This window comes from Pteropus medius, unplaced genomic scaffold, assembly GCF_902729225.1.
Source record: "Pteropus medius unplaced genomic scaffold, Ma_sr-lr_union100, whole genome shotgun sequence".
In the NCBI taxonomy this organism is placed as follows: Eukaryota; Metazoa; Chordata; class Mammalia; order Chiroptera; family Pteropodidae; genus Pteropus; species Pteropus medius.
The window spans coordinates 5,978,885-5,994,836 of NW_024340692.1; the positions used below are offsets into that span (position 1 = coordinate 5,978,885).

The 15,952-nt window shown below is 36.3% G+C and overlaps 1 protein-coding gene across 9 annotated transcripts in view; it reads left to right on the plus strand.

Annotated features, from left to right (window-relative positions):
- The window catches only part of MPDZ (multiple PDZ domain crumbs cell polarity complex component), a 146,209-nt gene that overhangs the window by 116,768 nt on the left and 13,489 nt on the right, over positions 1-15,952 (plus strand). For all 9 annotated transcript variants that reach the window (XM_039877139.1, XM_039877363.1, XM_039877495.1 and 6 more), the window contains 9 exons: positions 1,077-1,273; positions 2,412-2,503; positions 2,722-2,812; positions 4,914-4,994; positions 11,471-11,563; positions 11,652-11,726; positions 12,853-13,027; positions 14,994-15,139; positions 15,831-15,914. In XM_039877139.1, the coding sequence (XP_039733073.1) occupies positions 1,077-1,273; positions 2,412-2,503; positions 2,722-2,812; positions 4,914-4,994; positions 11,471-11,563; positions 11,652-11,726; positions 12,853-13,027; positions 14,994-15,139; positions 15,831-15,914 (1,034 nt within the window). The remainder of the gene's footprint in view (positions 1-1,076; positions 1,274-2,411; positions 2,504-2,721; positions 2,813-4,913; positions 4,995-11,470; positions 11,564-11,651; positions 11,727-12,852; positions 13,028-14,993; positions 15,140-15,830; positions 15,915-15,952) is intronic.

The following is a 15,952-nucleotide window of genomic DNA, read 5'->3' on the forward strand; positions in this document are numbered from 1 at the left end:
CATTTAAAAAATATAATTATTTCCTTTAAGAAAGCTATGGCATATGCTTTTAGGAAATACAGAATGTAAAAATTGTGTTGCTAGATTTGAGAGGGATTCAGGAAATGGCAGTTTATGAAATTGATACAGTTAAGAATCAATATAGAATATATAATATCAGCCATATAATAACATTTTTAAAGAGATAATTTGTAAAGTTTACAGTTCTCAATCTATTTTCAATGAAATTAGAGTATACTGCTAATCCATCATGGTGGCCAGAATATACTCTGAGGAAAACATGAAATTGAATGTCTCAGGTACCTATTGTCGTGTCTCAAGCCACCCCAAAACTTAATGACTTAAGAAAGTAATTTATTATTAATCTATCAAGGTGCCGTAGTTGACTGGGTTTCCTTGAACTGGGCCCCAGGATGGCTTGCTCACATGCCTGGCATTTGGCGTTGGTACTGGCTGATTGCTTATCTGAGCCTGTGGCACCTAACATTTGGCCTTGCATTCTCGGATTAAAGAATAAATGCTACCTCCTGAACATGTGAGATGGGAGATACAAATGGTCTATTTAGAACATGTGTCCGAAAGCTGGGACAGGTTCATCGATTTGTCCTCGCCTAAGGGCTCTGTGCATTAAGAAAACCCATTTCCTTTATTCTGGGTATATGGTCCAAGCAACATGATGTGACTGACACATAGTATAGATTTCTGTATAGGAGAAAAGCTTCCACTGACCAGTGAAGACAAATTCTCAGGAGTTTCTGTTCTTTAAATTAAATTTCTGTTTTAGTCCCAGTCTGAGAGTTTGCTAATGTGAATCACTCTTGGGCCTGATGACACCAGGTAAACCGATTAATCGGATTCTGTACTCTGCACCCTGCATATGAAGAAATTCCTTAAAATTTGGGTATTCCAGGATACCAGTTTTGATGCCCACGTGGCCAGTCTGTTTACTTTTTAACTGCCAAGAATTATTTTGGTACAAATAAAGTCCTTTCAAGGCTATTCTAAATAGCCTTCTATAGTAAAGCATATTTGGCTGTGAATTAACTCAATACCTACGATTTTGTTGTTGTGTGTAGAGAATATCAGAGAACGTTATGGAACGCTAATAGGCGAGCTACATATGATTGAACTGGAGAAAGGTCGTAGTGGTTTGGGTCTAAGTCTTGCTGGGAACAAAGACCGATCCAGGATGAGTGTCTTTATAGTGGGGATTGATCCAAATGGAGCAGCTGGGAAAGATGGTCGATTGCAGATTGCAGATGAGCTTCTAGAGGTAAGTTCTTGTGTAAAGTGCTGAATTGACTTTCTCTCAATTGGTTGGTACAGTGGAATCATCAGTTTCCAGAAAATCCACCTGGGCCTCATATGGTGACGGAGGAAACGATCGCTTGCCTAATAAAATAGATGCATTGCAGCAAATCTGGCTCTAAACCAAATCTCTACTAAGTAAAGCCCATGTTCTCATTAACTTCCATTAAAAGGTCATGACTGTGCAGTACCAGAAACAATTTTTGCCCCGAGACAGTAATAAAGATCACACTTCAAAAACATATTTTTGTGTGCTGCATTTTTAGGAGCTTTTGAAAAGCCAAGTGACCAATCACTTCCCAGTAATGAGACTGACCCACTGGACATTCTGGAAGCTAACTCCCTAATGGTAGAAGTGACAGATGTTGAGTGCATTGGGGTCAAGGTTAAGGATAAATAATGAAAAAAGTAACTCAGAAAAGTTTGCCAAACAAAATTAATTTGTGAATCATACTTCATATTGTTGAGAATTGTATTTGCTTGTTTTGTTTATCCTTGCCTCCTATAGATTGGGATTTACCGTTTTTATATTGCCTTAAAAGTCTTCCCGGTACCTTGCATGTTTCCCTATTGGCTAGGAAAGCTCAGTCAGCAATGGCAAAATGACTAGATGACTGGCAGTTTCCATTAGGTACTGTACTACGTAGGCACATTCTGTTGCCCAAATCCTGAATCTACTGGCATTGCTTCTCCCAGTGGCCTATGCCTAGGGCTTGAGCTTTGAGACTAACTAGAAAATATAACAGTAGGGAATTTTCCAGGATGCTTCAAGCAGGTCACAAGTGCTTCCAGAGAGCCCTTGCTTTGAACAAAGCGTACTGAAGCCCAGAGCCTGCTAGAAAATTCACTGTCTTCTCTCCTGCAGTCTGTCCAAATGGTGCCTCTTTAGTCCATAGAGATCAGACTATATGACATCATTTTAATGTTGGCTTTTAACATGAGGTTTTCTTTATTCACCATCAAATTCAGATTCATGTTCTAGAAAGGAAAATATACATAATACTTCAGAGGAAGAAAAATGTGCTTTGCATTAGCTAGATAGAATGATAAAATTTTACATAATTAGAATTCTGGGCTTAGTTAATGATATTTATTTCTCATAGATCAATGGTCAAATTTTGTATGGAAGAAGTCATCAAAATGCTTCATCAATCATTAAATGTGCCCCTTCTAAAGTAAAAATTATTTTTATCAGGTGAGTATTTTCCTTTTCTGCTTTACTAAATACTTTTTGTTAGGCTTTCAATTCTGAGTTCTTTTGAATAAAAATAAAACGTTTATAAACGTGTGACTGTTGTAGTTCCAGCTCTTTGGAGTTATAGAATTTTCTCTAGTCCCTTCTGAGTCTTCAAGTAAAAGAATGAAAATAATATGAACCATTATGGTATGATAAGTCAATGCATTTTCTTTTAGGAATAAAGATGCAGTGAGTCAGATGGCCGTATGTCCTGGAAATACAGTAGAACTTTCATCTTCACCCTCAGAAAATCTTCAAAATAAGGAGGTATGTAGCTTGTATATGTTTCTCTGGGAAGATGTGATTGATATTAATTCAGCTAACAATGATAGAACCCTTATAAAGCTATCAAGGATAAATAAGTCATAGCCTTGGCCCCCACGAGTTTATGGCCAAATACAAGACACACTCATGTAAAAAGCATACCCCTTACATGGCTACTAGTTGGGCTTGCATAGGGAATAATGGAAGTAGAAGGAGAAGTGTCAGTTCTGCTTCTGAAGAGAGAGTGAGAATTAAGACTTTATAGAGAAGATTACGTGTGAGATATATGTTGCAATTAGAAGATGTGGGGGCAAAAACATTGTAAGCAGAGGGCATAGATTAAGGAATGGCATTGCGGTTTTGACAGATGCAGAGAATTGAAAATGTAGAGTGTACTGAACAGTGGGAAATGGAATGGGAAGCTGGCAAAGAAAGGGTCACTGAGAAAAGATGTATATAGAGTCAGATCATGGGAATATAATGAAGATTTTTTCTTTGAGGCCACGTTGTTGGTAACTCAAATAATGAGAATGGTATTTCTAAAAACTTCCCTGGAAATAGTGCAGAGAAAATCAGAGGTTGCAGGGAAGAGAAGTTAAAGAGAGTAAAAATTATCAGAATAGTAATGCAGGAAAAAGATAATGAGGTCTGGAACTAATGCCAAAAAAAAAAGGAATTGGTTACATCAAATGTTTAGAATCCAAACTGACATTACTTCATCCCCAACTAAATGTATTCATTGAGGAAAAATGAGCAGTAGAGAATTTGTTTACCCAACAAATATTTATTGGATATCTGCCTTATACCAAGTACTGTTCTTTGGGCTGAGAATCGGCTGGTGAATGAAACAGATAAGATGTACAAGCCTTCCAGATGTCTTACTTGGTGACTTGATGGATGGCTGACTTTTACCAAAATAGAAATAAATTAAAAGAAGAGATATTTGTAAAAATAGAACACATCTATTTGAAGCAGTTTATGAATGAGGTAGAGGTATACTTTGGGACATTTGGTCTAGAGATTAGAACTAAATCCCCATAGGTGCAGAATTGGTATTTGTTAGTCATGGAAACATTTAGAGAGGAGAAGAGGGGCAAAGTCAGAATTATGTAATATCAACAGTAAGGAGGAAGGCTAGAACAGAGTGGTCAGAGATGATGAAGAAGAACCAGGCAGGCATGTTGCACAGCAGCTGAGGAGAACACATTTCAAGAAGTGTATATTCTGCAACCTTGAATATTTCAAAGAGGTCAGACAAGATGAATAAAGAGAGTTCATTGGATTTGGTAATTAGGAGATTATTAGTGATTTTTGAGAAAGCGAGTGATGTGTAAGAAATTAGGTAAAAGCAGTGAACAGAATGAACAACAATTGAGTTTTTCTGTGGAAGTTATGTTTTGATTTAGAAGAGTTTTGGGTACGTGTGTAGGATGAATAGAATGAGTAGTAGGGAGCGAAAAGTTTAAAATTAGAGGAGCCACGATGATTAACAGTGAGAGAAGGCATAGAAACAGAAACACTCTTCCCTAAATGAGTATATAAACATTGGGCTTATCTATACATTAGATAGATGTATTAATCATTGTCTCATTTTTTTCAGTAAACTGAGTCATTGCATATAATGATGAACTGAAGCAAGTGGTTTTTCATGATTACGAAGGAGAAAATTTTATTTTCACATGAATTGTACCAAATATGTCCCTTAAGAAAATGGAGTATTTTAATAAATTTCAGATAAAACATTTGCTAGCTCCTAAATTTACTCGATGACTAATACAATAAAGAATAATGAATGGTACCTCTGCTGATGTTCAATGTTTCAGTGAATTTCACTGTTTGGTAGCTAGGTTGCTACTAGATTTCATTATAGAGTAAACCCAAACAGTTTGAGAACCACTTTGTGTCTGTGCTCTAAAATAATAGCAGTCTAATCACACCTAGTATTTTGCAGAGAATATACTATTCATAAATGTTATAAAATGTTAAAATAGTAATAATGAATTACAGTATGTGAAATAATTTTAATTATGTAGCCTTTATATTTAAACAAACAAAATGCATAACACTCAGTTGCCTATTTTGCCATTTCTTTCCCCTCTGTCAGACTGAACCAAGTGTTACTACTTCCAGTGCAGCTGTGGACCTCAGTTTATTTAAAAATGTGCGACATCTGGAGCTTCCCAAGGTAAATCTGCTTTGAATTGGAGTGAAATAATATTAGTACCTTCACTTCAGTATTCTACTTCACTGGCTCTCAAAAGCGTAGTACCCAGACCTGCAACATCGGCATACCTGGGGTCTTGTTAGTACAGATGCTTGGGCCCACCTTGATCTACTGAATGAGTAACTCTGGGGGTGAGCCTGAAGTCTGTGTTTTAGTAATCCTTTTTGGTGCTTCCAGTACCTGCTCAAGTGTGAGAACCACTATGCTAATTGATATTTTAACTGGGACCTAGCTTTTCCTGCCTTTATGGTATACAAAGGTATGAAATTTCATGGTCCCTCCTTTGATTTATTTACTAAGGTCCTGCTATGGGGGAAATAAAAAGAATAAAGAAACAGAAGTTATGGTTTATTTTTTTCTTCCATAAAAATGAAAGCTCAGAAAACTAGAAGTTTCACTGGTAGACATTAGTGAGGTATTTGCTTTTGAAAAGATCTGAACCTTAGGTTCAGGTGACCACTTTAAGAGGTGTTTTGCTGTATAGAAATCTATAAATGCTTTCAGGTGCTCGAGGCTCATGCTAGACTGCAGGTGGACAGCGGATGAACAAGAGGGTAGCAGAAAGAGCAGTGAGGTGCTCTGAGAGAAGAAGGGAGGTGGGGTGGGAGGATGGGAGGGTATTTACATGCAGTGCTACTAGAGGCAGGCAGTCTGTCTGGATTGAATCCTTGCTTCATCAGGTACATACTCGACACACTGACCTTCCTTTGCCTCAGTTTTCTCACCTGTGAACTGGAGATGTTAATACGATCTTTAATATAGGTAATTGTAAAGATTAAGTGAGTTGTTTATAAAGTGGTTGTCATAATGCCTGGCACATCGTCAGACTGTTAAGCATTTAGAAGGAAAAAAATACTGTGACTTTATTGATTTGGTTTCTTTTTTCACAACAGATGACTCTGTACATACATTTAAGAAAAGTCCTTCTTATGGGCAATTTGTCTTGTATGCAGAGGAGAAAGACTGAAGTCGTTAAAGCCTTTTGCCTTTTCTTCCAAGAAGTTCATACACTTCAGTTCAAGAATCTTCCTTTCTATTGCCATTTAGGAGAATACCTTCCTCTTTCCCATGTTGATTTCAGGGCTGAGTTCCCTTTTCCTCCTAAATCTTGACGTCTGAATTTATAGTATTTAATGGTGCAATTATTTCCCTATAATTTGTAAATTATGAAACATTTAAATATATGCTGGAGTCATTGTAACAAATGCTTTTTTTCAATCCCAGTTTATGCTTATCTTTAGAAAAGTCCAAAATCAGATAGTTTTTTTTTCTTGTATACTTTGATGGCATTGATGTAATTTATTTACCTAGGGTTTAGTAAGTACTTCAAGGATATAACAAGCGCCCGGGAAGTCTGGGGGGAATGAACTTCATAGACAGAATGAAGAACATTTCAGTGTTTGAGCGCATAGAGTTAAAGACAGACCTCCTGCGGGAGGTCAGTTCCCTGGCTTTGCAACTTACAGGCTGTTGTCTGTGACCCTGGGCAAGTTTATTAATCTGTACATAGTTTTCCCTCTTCCAGATGGAGATAATAATAGTACTTACCTGAAAGTTGTAGTGAGAATTGAATATATATTGTGAGAATTAAACATACATGTATTTAGAGTTAAGTACGTGGCACATGTAAAGTATTACCTGTTGTTTTTATTATTGTTATAATTATTTGGAAAGAATAAGCTGCCTATAATTATTAGGAAAGAAAATTCTAATAAGAATAGGAATGTCCGATAGCTCTGTGGCACTGGTTTTCTCTAATGCTCTCTCTCCCTGCATTATGCCACCCAATTAAGGTATTCCGTAGATGTTTGCATCATCCTAATCCCATACTCATAATTTTTTAAAGATTTCCATTTTCAAACCAGATAAATTCAAATTCCTTGGCCTGGCATTCAGCAGTGGGAGTAGACAGAAGCTGGTTTTGTCTGACAGAAGCCCTTCTCACATCCTGAGTGATCTTCAATAAATCGCTTGGTCCCTAAATCCTATTGGTCCCCGCTTTCCTCTTCTGTAAATGGGGCTGCCTGTATCAGGGTGTTTTGGAGGGAAAGGGGATTGTTTAAGCTAATAAGCAAATTTGCTTCATCCTACGGAAATAAAATAAAAGCTGGTCTCTGCCTTTAGTCTCCTGCTGATTTATTCAGCAGGCATCTGTTATGTGCACTTCCCTTTTCTCTAGAGGAATCCAAGAACTTGTAGAACTTCAGACTCTACTGCCCACAGAAAGCTTCCATTTATATGGAAATTTCGAACAAATCTAAAGCTCAAGTGACTGAAATGTCTTTATTAATAAAAAACCCTGGTGACTAAGGGAGAATATTTAAGAATCTTTTAAAATCAACTGACAGAAGAGGCCATTAACCATGATTTTAGGTGTGGGCTTTCTGAGCACCTAACTTCTTGGGGCCTCAGTTTACTTTCCTGTATGATTGGGGAAATGATAATACCTTTATATTAGAGATAATTATATAAGGATTAAATGAAATAATTTATATAAAGCACTTATCACAATGCAAGTTATTATTTTCATTAATATTTTGAACCACGAGATTCCAAATGCTTCACAGCATTCTTGAAAACTTTGAGAAAGCAGTTGCTTAAAATGACATGTTAAATTACACTTTGTTCTATAAGCCCATACACTCTGAAACCCATTATTAGTTACTCTTGGAACAAAATTCAAGAAAGCAAAGAAGGAGGAATTAATTATCCTTCTAACATTCATACCTCATCTGAAATCCTTTGTCATTTATCCTATCCTGTATTTTTAAAAAGTATGATTATTTGAAAAAATAATTCAGTGGTAAAGTCACGTGTGCATGCATTGTGTCATTTAGCAACCCTGTAAGATTGCTCTTATTTTCCCCACTTTTAACAGTTTCCATAACTCAAAATAATAGGGCTAGAACTTAAACTCCAATCTTCTACTTCCAAGTCCCATTTTCTGTTCCCTGTCACAGTTTGTGATTGGGCACCATTTACCTTTCTAAAACCCCTAATATTTCTTGTATAAATCATCTGTTCAAACTGACTTGAAACAATAGCCCGTGGAGATTATTTTGAGAATTCACCTCTCCTAACCTTTGCTTATATCACTTGGGATGTTCTTCTGCTTTTAGCTTATGTAAATTCTGCATAACTCGAGACCTAGCTTAATCTCATCTCTGTTTATTTTGAAATATTTCTTCAATATTCTGTCCTTTATGATGCTTACTATTAGTGTCTGTCTTTATTGGTTGTTTAACCATGCACACCCAAGGGCATGTCTCTTGCAGTAAACTTACATGTGGGAATATTTTCTGTACATCTAAATCACACATTTGTTGAGAGAAGTAACTCTTATACTTTCCGTTCCATAATCTTATATAGTATTGTGTATTATAGTACATTCTCAGTATGTTGAGGGCAGAAGATTGAATGAATGCTTACATGCAGTGTATGCACAAAGGAAAAGATGATATGATCAGGAGTCAGGAAGGAGAGAATAGTTTTTGTACTATTTCAAAATGGGAACTAAAGAAACAGATCATGTATAGTTCTGACTATTTAGAAACTGTCTTGACAGGTCATTTATTTTTCTTTTTAATCCATTTTTTAAGTGGGAAAAATATAAGTATAAATAAAAGTTTATAGTACCCACTGTATTAGTACTTTCCTGACTACAGTTAAGTGAATAGACAATAATAGAATCAGGTCTCAGAATTGAGTACATACAATCATTGTAGACATACAGCATTACTTATTCAAACAAATAGTTCTTCATAGTAATAGGAAACACCATTAGTGTGGAAAATTCCAAATAGAGGGTCACTAAATTATTTACATTTTGGTATTGGCATCGGGATTTTGTCCATTTGGTAGCGCATTGACCTTATTATTCATTAAGCCTGATTCTTTGACTGCTGGATTAGGGTTCAGGGTTTCAATATACTATCATGTTCACAGAATTTATCTAAAGTAAATTTGATTATAACCTGTGAAGTTATTAACAGAAGGAATGTGTGTATTAAAACAACCTTCTTGTCATCCAGCCTTCAAGCCATTCTTATTACACTTGGTCCTCACAGCAACCTTGCTGTTGCAAGTGTTATTATTCCTGTTTTTCTTAGATAGGAAAATTGAGGTTTAGAGATGTTAAGTGGCTTGTCCCAATTTCTACAGCTAACCAGAAAGTATATTAGAACTGAGCTCTGCTCACCCTAAAAGTGCAGTTTTGTCTTACACACATAACCAATTTCCTGGAAAAAGAGCGGAGGTAGAGAGATGCACAGTGACAGCCTGAAAGTCATCAAGCATTAATAATCGACCCCAGAAAAGCCACAATGATGATCATTTTTTAAATGGCGGTGAAGCCTTATGTCGATGTCATGATGATGACCCTAAATGCCGAATGGCAGCTCGGCTCTCATGTACACAATTCTGACGAGATTCCCTTTTCTCTCTTTTGGTTTACATTTCCCTAGACGGAAACACTGTAATGGAAAATGTTGCTATCTCTAACCAGAATGAAAATGTTCAAGACCCTATGTAACGTTTATGAATTTAAACATGAAAGAAAGGCAAAAGCCAATATTACTGAACATTTGGTTTTGATAAAAGAAAATGTGGAAAATACAAACAAAGTACATATAGCTCTCTAGCCTTGGCACGTTTTCAGTGCAGGTCTTTGGGCTCAGAGTCAGAGCATTTTCACTCTGCACCAGATCAAAACACAAGTCTCTGGAGAAAGAGCTCTGTGTATTCAGCCCCAGAAAGGACAGAGCACGCAGCAGTAATTTCAGTCTGTCTACTAATGGAAGAAGGGCGCAGAAGGGGTAAAGGGAGCAGTCTTGGTTGTCATTTTAAGCTGTAGGTCAGAAAGAGGAAGTAGGAGAATACTTTGATTTTGAATAAGTTAGGCCAGTTACACACAACTATATTCTCAAATGTTGTATGTATATTCATTGAATTATTGAATGCATTTTTGATCTCTGGATATTTTGCTGAAGTTACTAGAGATGTTACTGGAGACATATACTAAAGATACTAGAGATAGTAGACATATGGGAGGAGTGAAAACATCCGAATATTTTTTTTTAATTTATTGGGGTAACATTGGTTAACATTTATATAATTTTCAGGTGTACATTATAACTTGACATCTATATATTCTATTGTGTGAGTCCAGTTTCTTTCAGCTACCATATATTTGATCTTCTTTACCCATTTAACCCTCCCCCTACTCCCCGTATATTTGACACCCTTTAACTTGTCTACCTCTTCCCTCCTCCCCCACCCCCTACTCTCTGGTAACCGCTAGTCCATTGTCTATGTCCCTGAGTCTCTGTTTGTCCTGTTCATTTGTTGCTTTTAGGTTTATATCCCACATATAAGTGATATCCTATGATTTTCAACTTTTTCAGTCTGGTTTATTTCGTTTAGCATGATTATCTTGAGGTCCATCCACGTTGTCGCAAATGGCAATATTTCATCTCTTCTTATGGCTGAGTAATATTCCATTGTATATATGTACCACAGCTTCTTTAGCCAATCATCTATCATAGGATGCTTCAATTGCTTCCATGTCCTTGCCACTGTGAATAATGCTGCTATGAATATCGGTGTGCAAATATCTTTTTTGGATATGGATTTTCAAGCCTTTGGGGTAAATACCCAGTAGAGGGATTGCTGGATCATTTGGTAGATCAATTCTTAGTTTTTTGAGGAACCTCCATACTGTTTTCCATAGTGGCTGTACCAATTTGCAGTCCCACCAGCAGTGTGTGAGAGTTCCTTTTTCTCCGCATCCTCTCCAACATTTATTACTTGTCCTTTTGATTATAGCTATTCTTAAAGGTGTGAGATGGTATCTCATTGTAGTTTTGATTTGCTTTTTCCTAGTAGCTAGCGATGTTGAGCATCTTTTCATATATTTGTTGTCCATTTCTATGTCCTCTAGGGAGAAATGTCTGTTTAGGTCCTCTGCCCATCTTTTGATTGGATTGTTTGTTTTTTTGTTGTTATTGAATCGTATGAGTTCTTTGTATATTTTGAATATTAGGCCCTTATCGGAGGCGTTGCTTACAAATATATTTTCCCATTGAGATGGTTTTCTCTTTACCTTGTTGACGATTTATTTTGCTGAGCAGAAGCTTTTTAGTTTGATGTATTCCCCTTCATTTATTTTTGCTTTTACTTCCCTTGCCTCAGAGGTCAGATTCATTAAACTCTCTTTAAGTCAAAAACGTCTGAATATTTGATGGAGAATTTATTCCTATTGAAATTTGAAAATTTGCTTAAGAAAAGAGATTTCTAAAGTAGACTTTAGAACAGTTTAAATTGCTTTTCTAGCCCTTGAGTAGAAGGTGGCATTCAGAAATTATGGCCTCATACTTCACCATTTGGGTAAATTTAATCTGTTTTGAGTTTTCTGAGTGTTTATGTTTTTATTCCTCTAGGATCAAGGAGGTTTGGGCATTGCTATCAGTGAAGAAGATACACTCAACGGAGTCATCATAAAGAGTCTAACAGAGCATGGGGTAGCAGCCAGGGTGAGGCTTTACCTTTCTCACTGTCAAAGTGGAAAAGAAGAAAGTTACTTCTGCAAAGTCATTCAGAATCTTTCGTGTTTCCATTTAGGATGGACGGCTCAAAGTTGGAGATCAGATCTTGGCTGTAGATGATGAAGTTGTTGTCAGCTATCCTGTTGAAAAGGTACTTTTTCCAAAGAAATAAAATGGTACTGTGAATTCATCTTTGGCCATGGCTAAAGCATGGAGGTGGGGGGGGAGGTGGAGGGTTAGTTGGTCATAGGGAATTAGAGCTATGTAACTATATTAGACAGATATCCTTAAGAAAGAGAAGAAATTATTCGTAAGTTCAATTTTTATTTTCTGTTTTCCAGTCAAGGTAATATTGAGTTGTTTTCTGTTTCCTGGTAAGTTTGGTATTCAGAGGGCATTTCTGATAAATATTTCCATTTTTCCTTAGAAAAATGAAAGTTCTGAACAAAGGTCAACTTGGAATTAAGACCAAAGGAATATTTTTTATGAATGTTTGCTCCCATAAATATCTACTATGTATATTGCTTTGCAAACAGATTTTAGTACTCAGCCATTAAATATATACCTTTTATTGAGGTTAACAGTTATTTGTACCTGAGTTTCCTCCTCCTCAAAAGTGATCATAATACTTAGGTGTCTCACTTAAAGCCTTTCATATATAAATGCTAAATAAAAACAGTGTGTTTCTCTTGAGATTTGGTGTGCAAATGTTTCCATTTCTACACTGGCCATCAAGAAACTTAGGTCAGTTTTTTCATTCAGTTTTAATAATTGTATTGGTTGGGTCCTTTAACTCTTATCTCTATGTTCTAACTTTCTCTTTGGATTGACTCTTCTGTTGAATGGTTTTCCTTATCCTGTTAACCAAAGTGTTTTCCATTTTATTAAAAGTGCGTAAGCTGCTTTCGATTTTCTGTAGAATCAGGAAATGGGTGAAAGATCACATATATCTTCTAAGTTTATAGGTATCCAGAAAAATGGGTGACACTAATTGGAAGTGTAAAAAGTTGAAAGCCCTATATTTATATAAGGAAAATTAAGATCAGAACTAGACTTATAGTAGAAATTAACTGCTGTCTTAATATCAGGCAACTGGAGAAAGTGAAAACTACAACCATTTTTTCTTGACCTCTCAAGGGCTGCCAGAGAAAGAATTTGCCTCTGATTCTTTTCTCAACCATAGACAGTTTTAGATTCTAACTATAAGAGTGACTTATTTGTATAAGTCTATTAATTTGCCTTTGAATTTTGTTTCCCCTCCACACCAACCCTGACAGTTCATTAGCCTTTTGAAAACAGCAAAGACGACAGTGAAACTTACCATTCATTCTGAGAATCCAGATTCCCAGGGTCTCGCTTCAGCAGCTGGTACAGCCAATGGAGAAAAAAAGAACAGCTCCCAGTCTCCAATGGTCCCACCACCTGGCTCCCCGGAACCGGAGCCCATGCGAAGTAAGGGCTGATCTTGTTCAAGTCCTGCACGTCTGACACATGCAGACTCAGCAGCGGGTCTCTACTTGGGAGCCAGCTGCCTGCCTGGAGCTCACTGTTTGAAAGGCGGTAGTTAGGGAACCCTTCGGTGAAAGAATGGTATAAAGAGAAAGCGTGCTATTAGGCAGATGATGTGAGTGCTATGGGTTAATCAGCCTTAGAGCCTTAGGAAACCCATCTACCTGCTCCAACCCTCAGCCTCTAGTCTTCTAAAACAAGGGAGTGGTACTCTGCTCTCCAGGGATCCCTTGCTGAGGGTACCTGTGATTCCAGGTGATGGGCTAAGGAATTGGAAACATCATTTTATACATTCCTTTTTATACTAAGCAAGTCCTTTAACTTCTCTAAGCCTCAGTGTTCGAAATGGATACACTGTAAATTGAATACAGTGTAAACACTTCACCAATGGAGTCAAGGGCACATGGCACTCTACAAGAAACTCTTACAAATGCTAGTCATTGCCATTAGAATACATAGTTGATCCGAGTTCAGTCGTTTGGGTATAATAATAAATCCTGTCAAAGTAAATGAAGTGGTCGTGTATGAATCATGGGATAGCACTTTCATGTATCATTAAAATGTCAGTCTAGTGTATTGAGACAAATTATTCCTTCAGGTTACTTTTTAAGAAAAATTAGACTGGTGTTTAATAAAACAGTAAATTTTAAGCTTTGGAGCATTAAAAAGTACTTAGACACATTGGCTTTTCCACAGTTGGGGGAAAAAAGTCTCTTTTGACCTCCAAACTGCAGCATTCAGTTCTTTTGACAGGTTTTTAAGGAAACAGCAGTTTAAAACATTTGTAATATAGTTGGACAAAAAAAGTCTTAAAGTAATACATATTTGAGGAAAATGTTTCTTTATTTAGAAAGATTGGGTAGTTCACTGAATTGTTAAAACATTTTATGCAAATTTTCTCACTTTTCAATTTTATGTTGATCCCTAAATAGTATTGTCTATAAAAATATGAAATGCTAAATGAAAACATAACATAAAAGAAAATATCATACACCTGCTCTTACCATTTCAGGAGCAAGAAAATAGTCTGTCTCTGATTTCCTAAAAAGAGAGCATCTTGTCGAAAGCTACTTTACCAAGTGTCCCAGCTTTCTCAGAATATGCAATTTGCTGTATGCTCTTTGGTATATCATAAAACATACAATATGAAGACTATAATAAATCAAGATGTGAATTTATATTCACCTTATTTTCTCGTAATCTATTATTATCTATTCAATTCTGAGCATATATGTACCATTATATGGTATCTGAATTTATAAAACATCAAGTGAAACACAAGGAAAGAAACCTCAAATTAGTTTCACTTGACGTTTTATAAACTCAGATATTTTGTCTAGTTGCATAATGATCAGATTTGATTACATAAGAAGATATGCTTCAGGATAAGAAGAAAAGGAAAACCAAAACTAAAACATAAAAAGCCCTGAGAGGCAGGCACCATGACCAAAATTGTAGATGTTCTTTGTGTTTTATGATCTTTGCCGAATATGTTTTAGGTCTTGCCACATACTTCAGTTCTGAGCTTTACAAATCATGATTTCATAAGTTTGGCTCCAGTAGAATGTAGAATATCAAAGCGAAATTAGAGGTTGAGTTCAACTCTTCGTTCTCATTCCTTTATACCTATTATCTTAGCAACTTAAAAATATACTGAATGTTGCAGAAAATAATTTAATGGTAATTTTATGCCCACCCTCCTAAATTAACAATGATGATTCAATCATATTTGTTTGCTAGTTTAAAATATAACTAAAAGATTAAGGTAAACTTGAAGTCTTCTTTGTCCCCAATCATGGGCCCATTTCTCTGATTCACCTCTCAAAGGCAACCAGTATGATGAGTTTAATGTATATGACTTCTAATCAGTTTTTATTTGTGTTTCATTTCTTTTCTAACATATTTTTAGATACAAGCAGGTCATCAACACCAGCGATCTTTGCTTCTGATCCTGCAACCTGTCCCATTATCCCAGGCTGTGAAACGACAATCGAAATTTCCAAAGGGCGAACAGGGCTGGGCCTGAGCATCGTTGGAGGGTCTGACACACTGCTGGTGAGGACAGACCCAGAGATGCTTCAGACACAAGCCACCCCTTCACTGAGCCCTGAGAGATCCTTATTGGAGAGACTTCTATCAGTTTTATTAAATGAAATATAAAGGCTTAGAAATCTGTTATTCATGTTATTTTGATTTGTAGGGAAAATATTTAATTGGGTACTAGGATTTTTATTTGAGTAAGCTAGTACTGACTCAGTAAGATTCTGTTACACTTGTGATTGTGTAACCATTAGGTTCAGAATATTTCTGTCAGTTCACCAGATCTTGCCATATTTCAGTTTCCTTTTTACTGACTGAATATGGTTAGGTTAGATCCATATTGAGAGGAGTCTGAAAAATTGGATAATTTATAGGCAAAATTTTCTAAATGCCAAAAATACTTTTAAAATCTAATCACTTCATATATGCATAGGAAAGGTGATGTCTCTCTATTATGTATGTATGTGAGATTTATATGTTTTATAATTTTTAAGCTTTCTTATCATTAGAAGTGTGAGCTTCTTAGAGCCTTTAACAGAAATTATGTTGTTTCACTTTTCTTTGAATTTTGATATGTGACTCACATGGATCCAGTGAGTGTGTAAGCCTTATCACTGTCTATAAAAATGCATGTGTTTTGACTCCATTTGAGCTCACTATAGGGAAAATGGGATAAAGCATGGGTATGTTTTGTCTGGGTCCTTAGGGTGCCATTATTATTCACGAAGTTTATGAAGAAGGAGCAGCATGTAAAGATGGAAGACTCTGGGCTGGAGATCAGATTTTAGAGGTATAGAATGATGTGTATTCGACCTTTACAGTTAACAA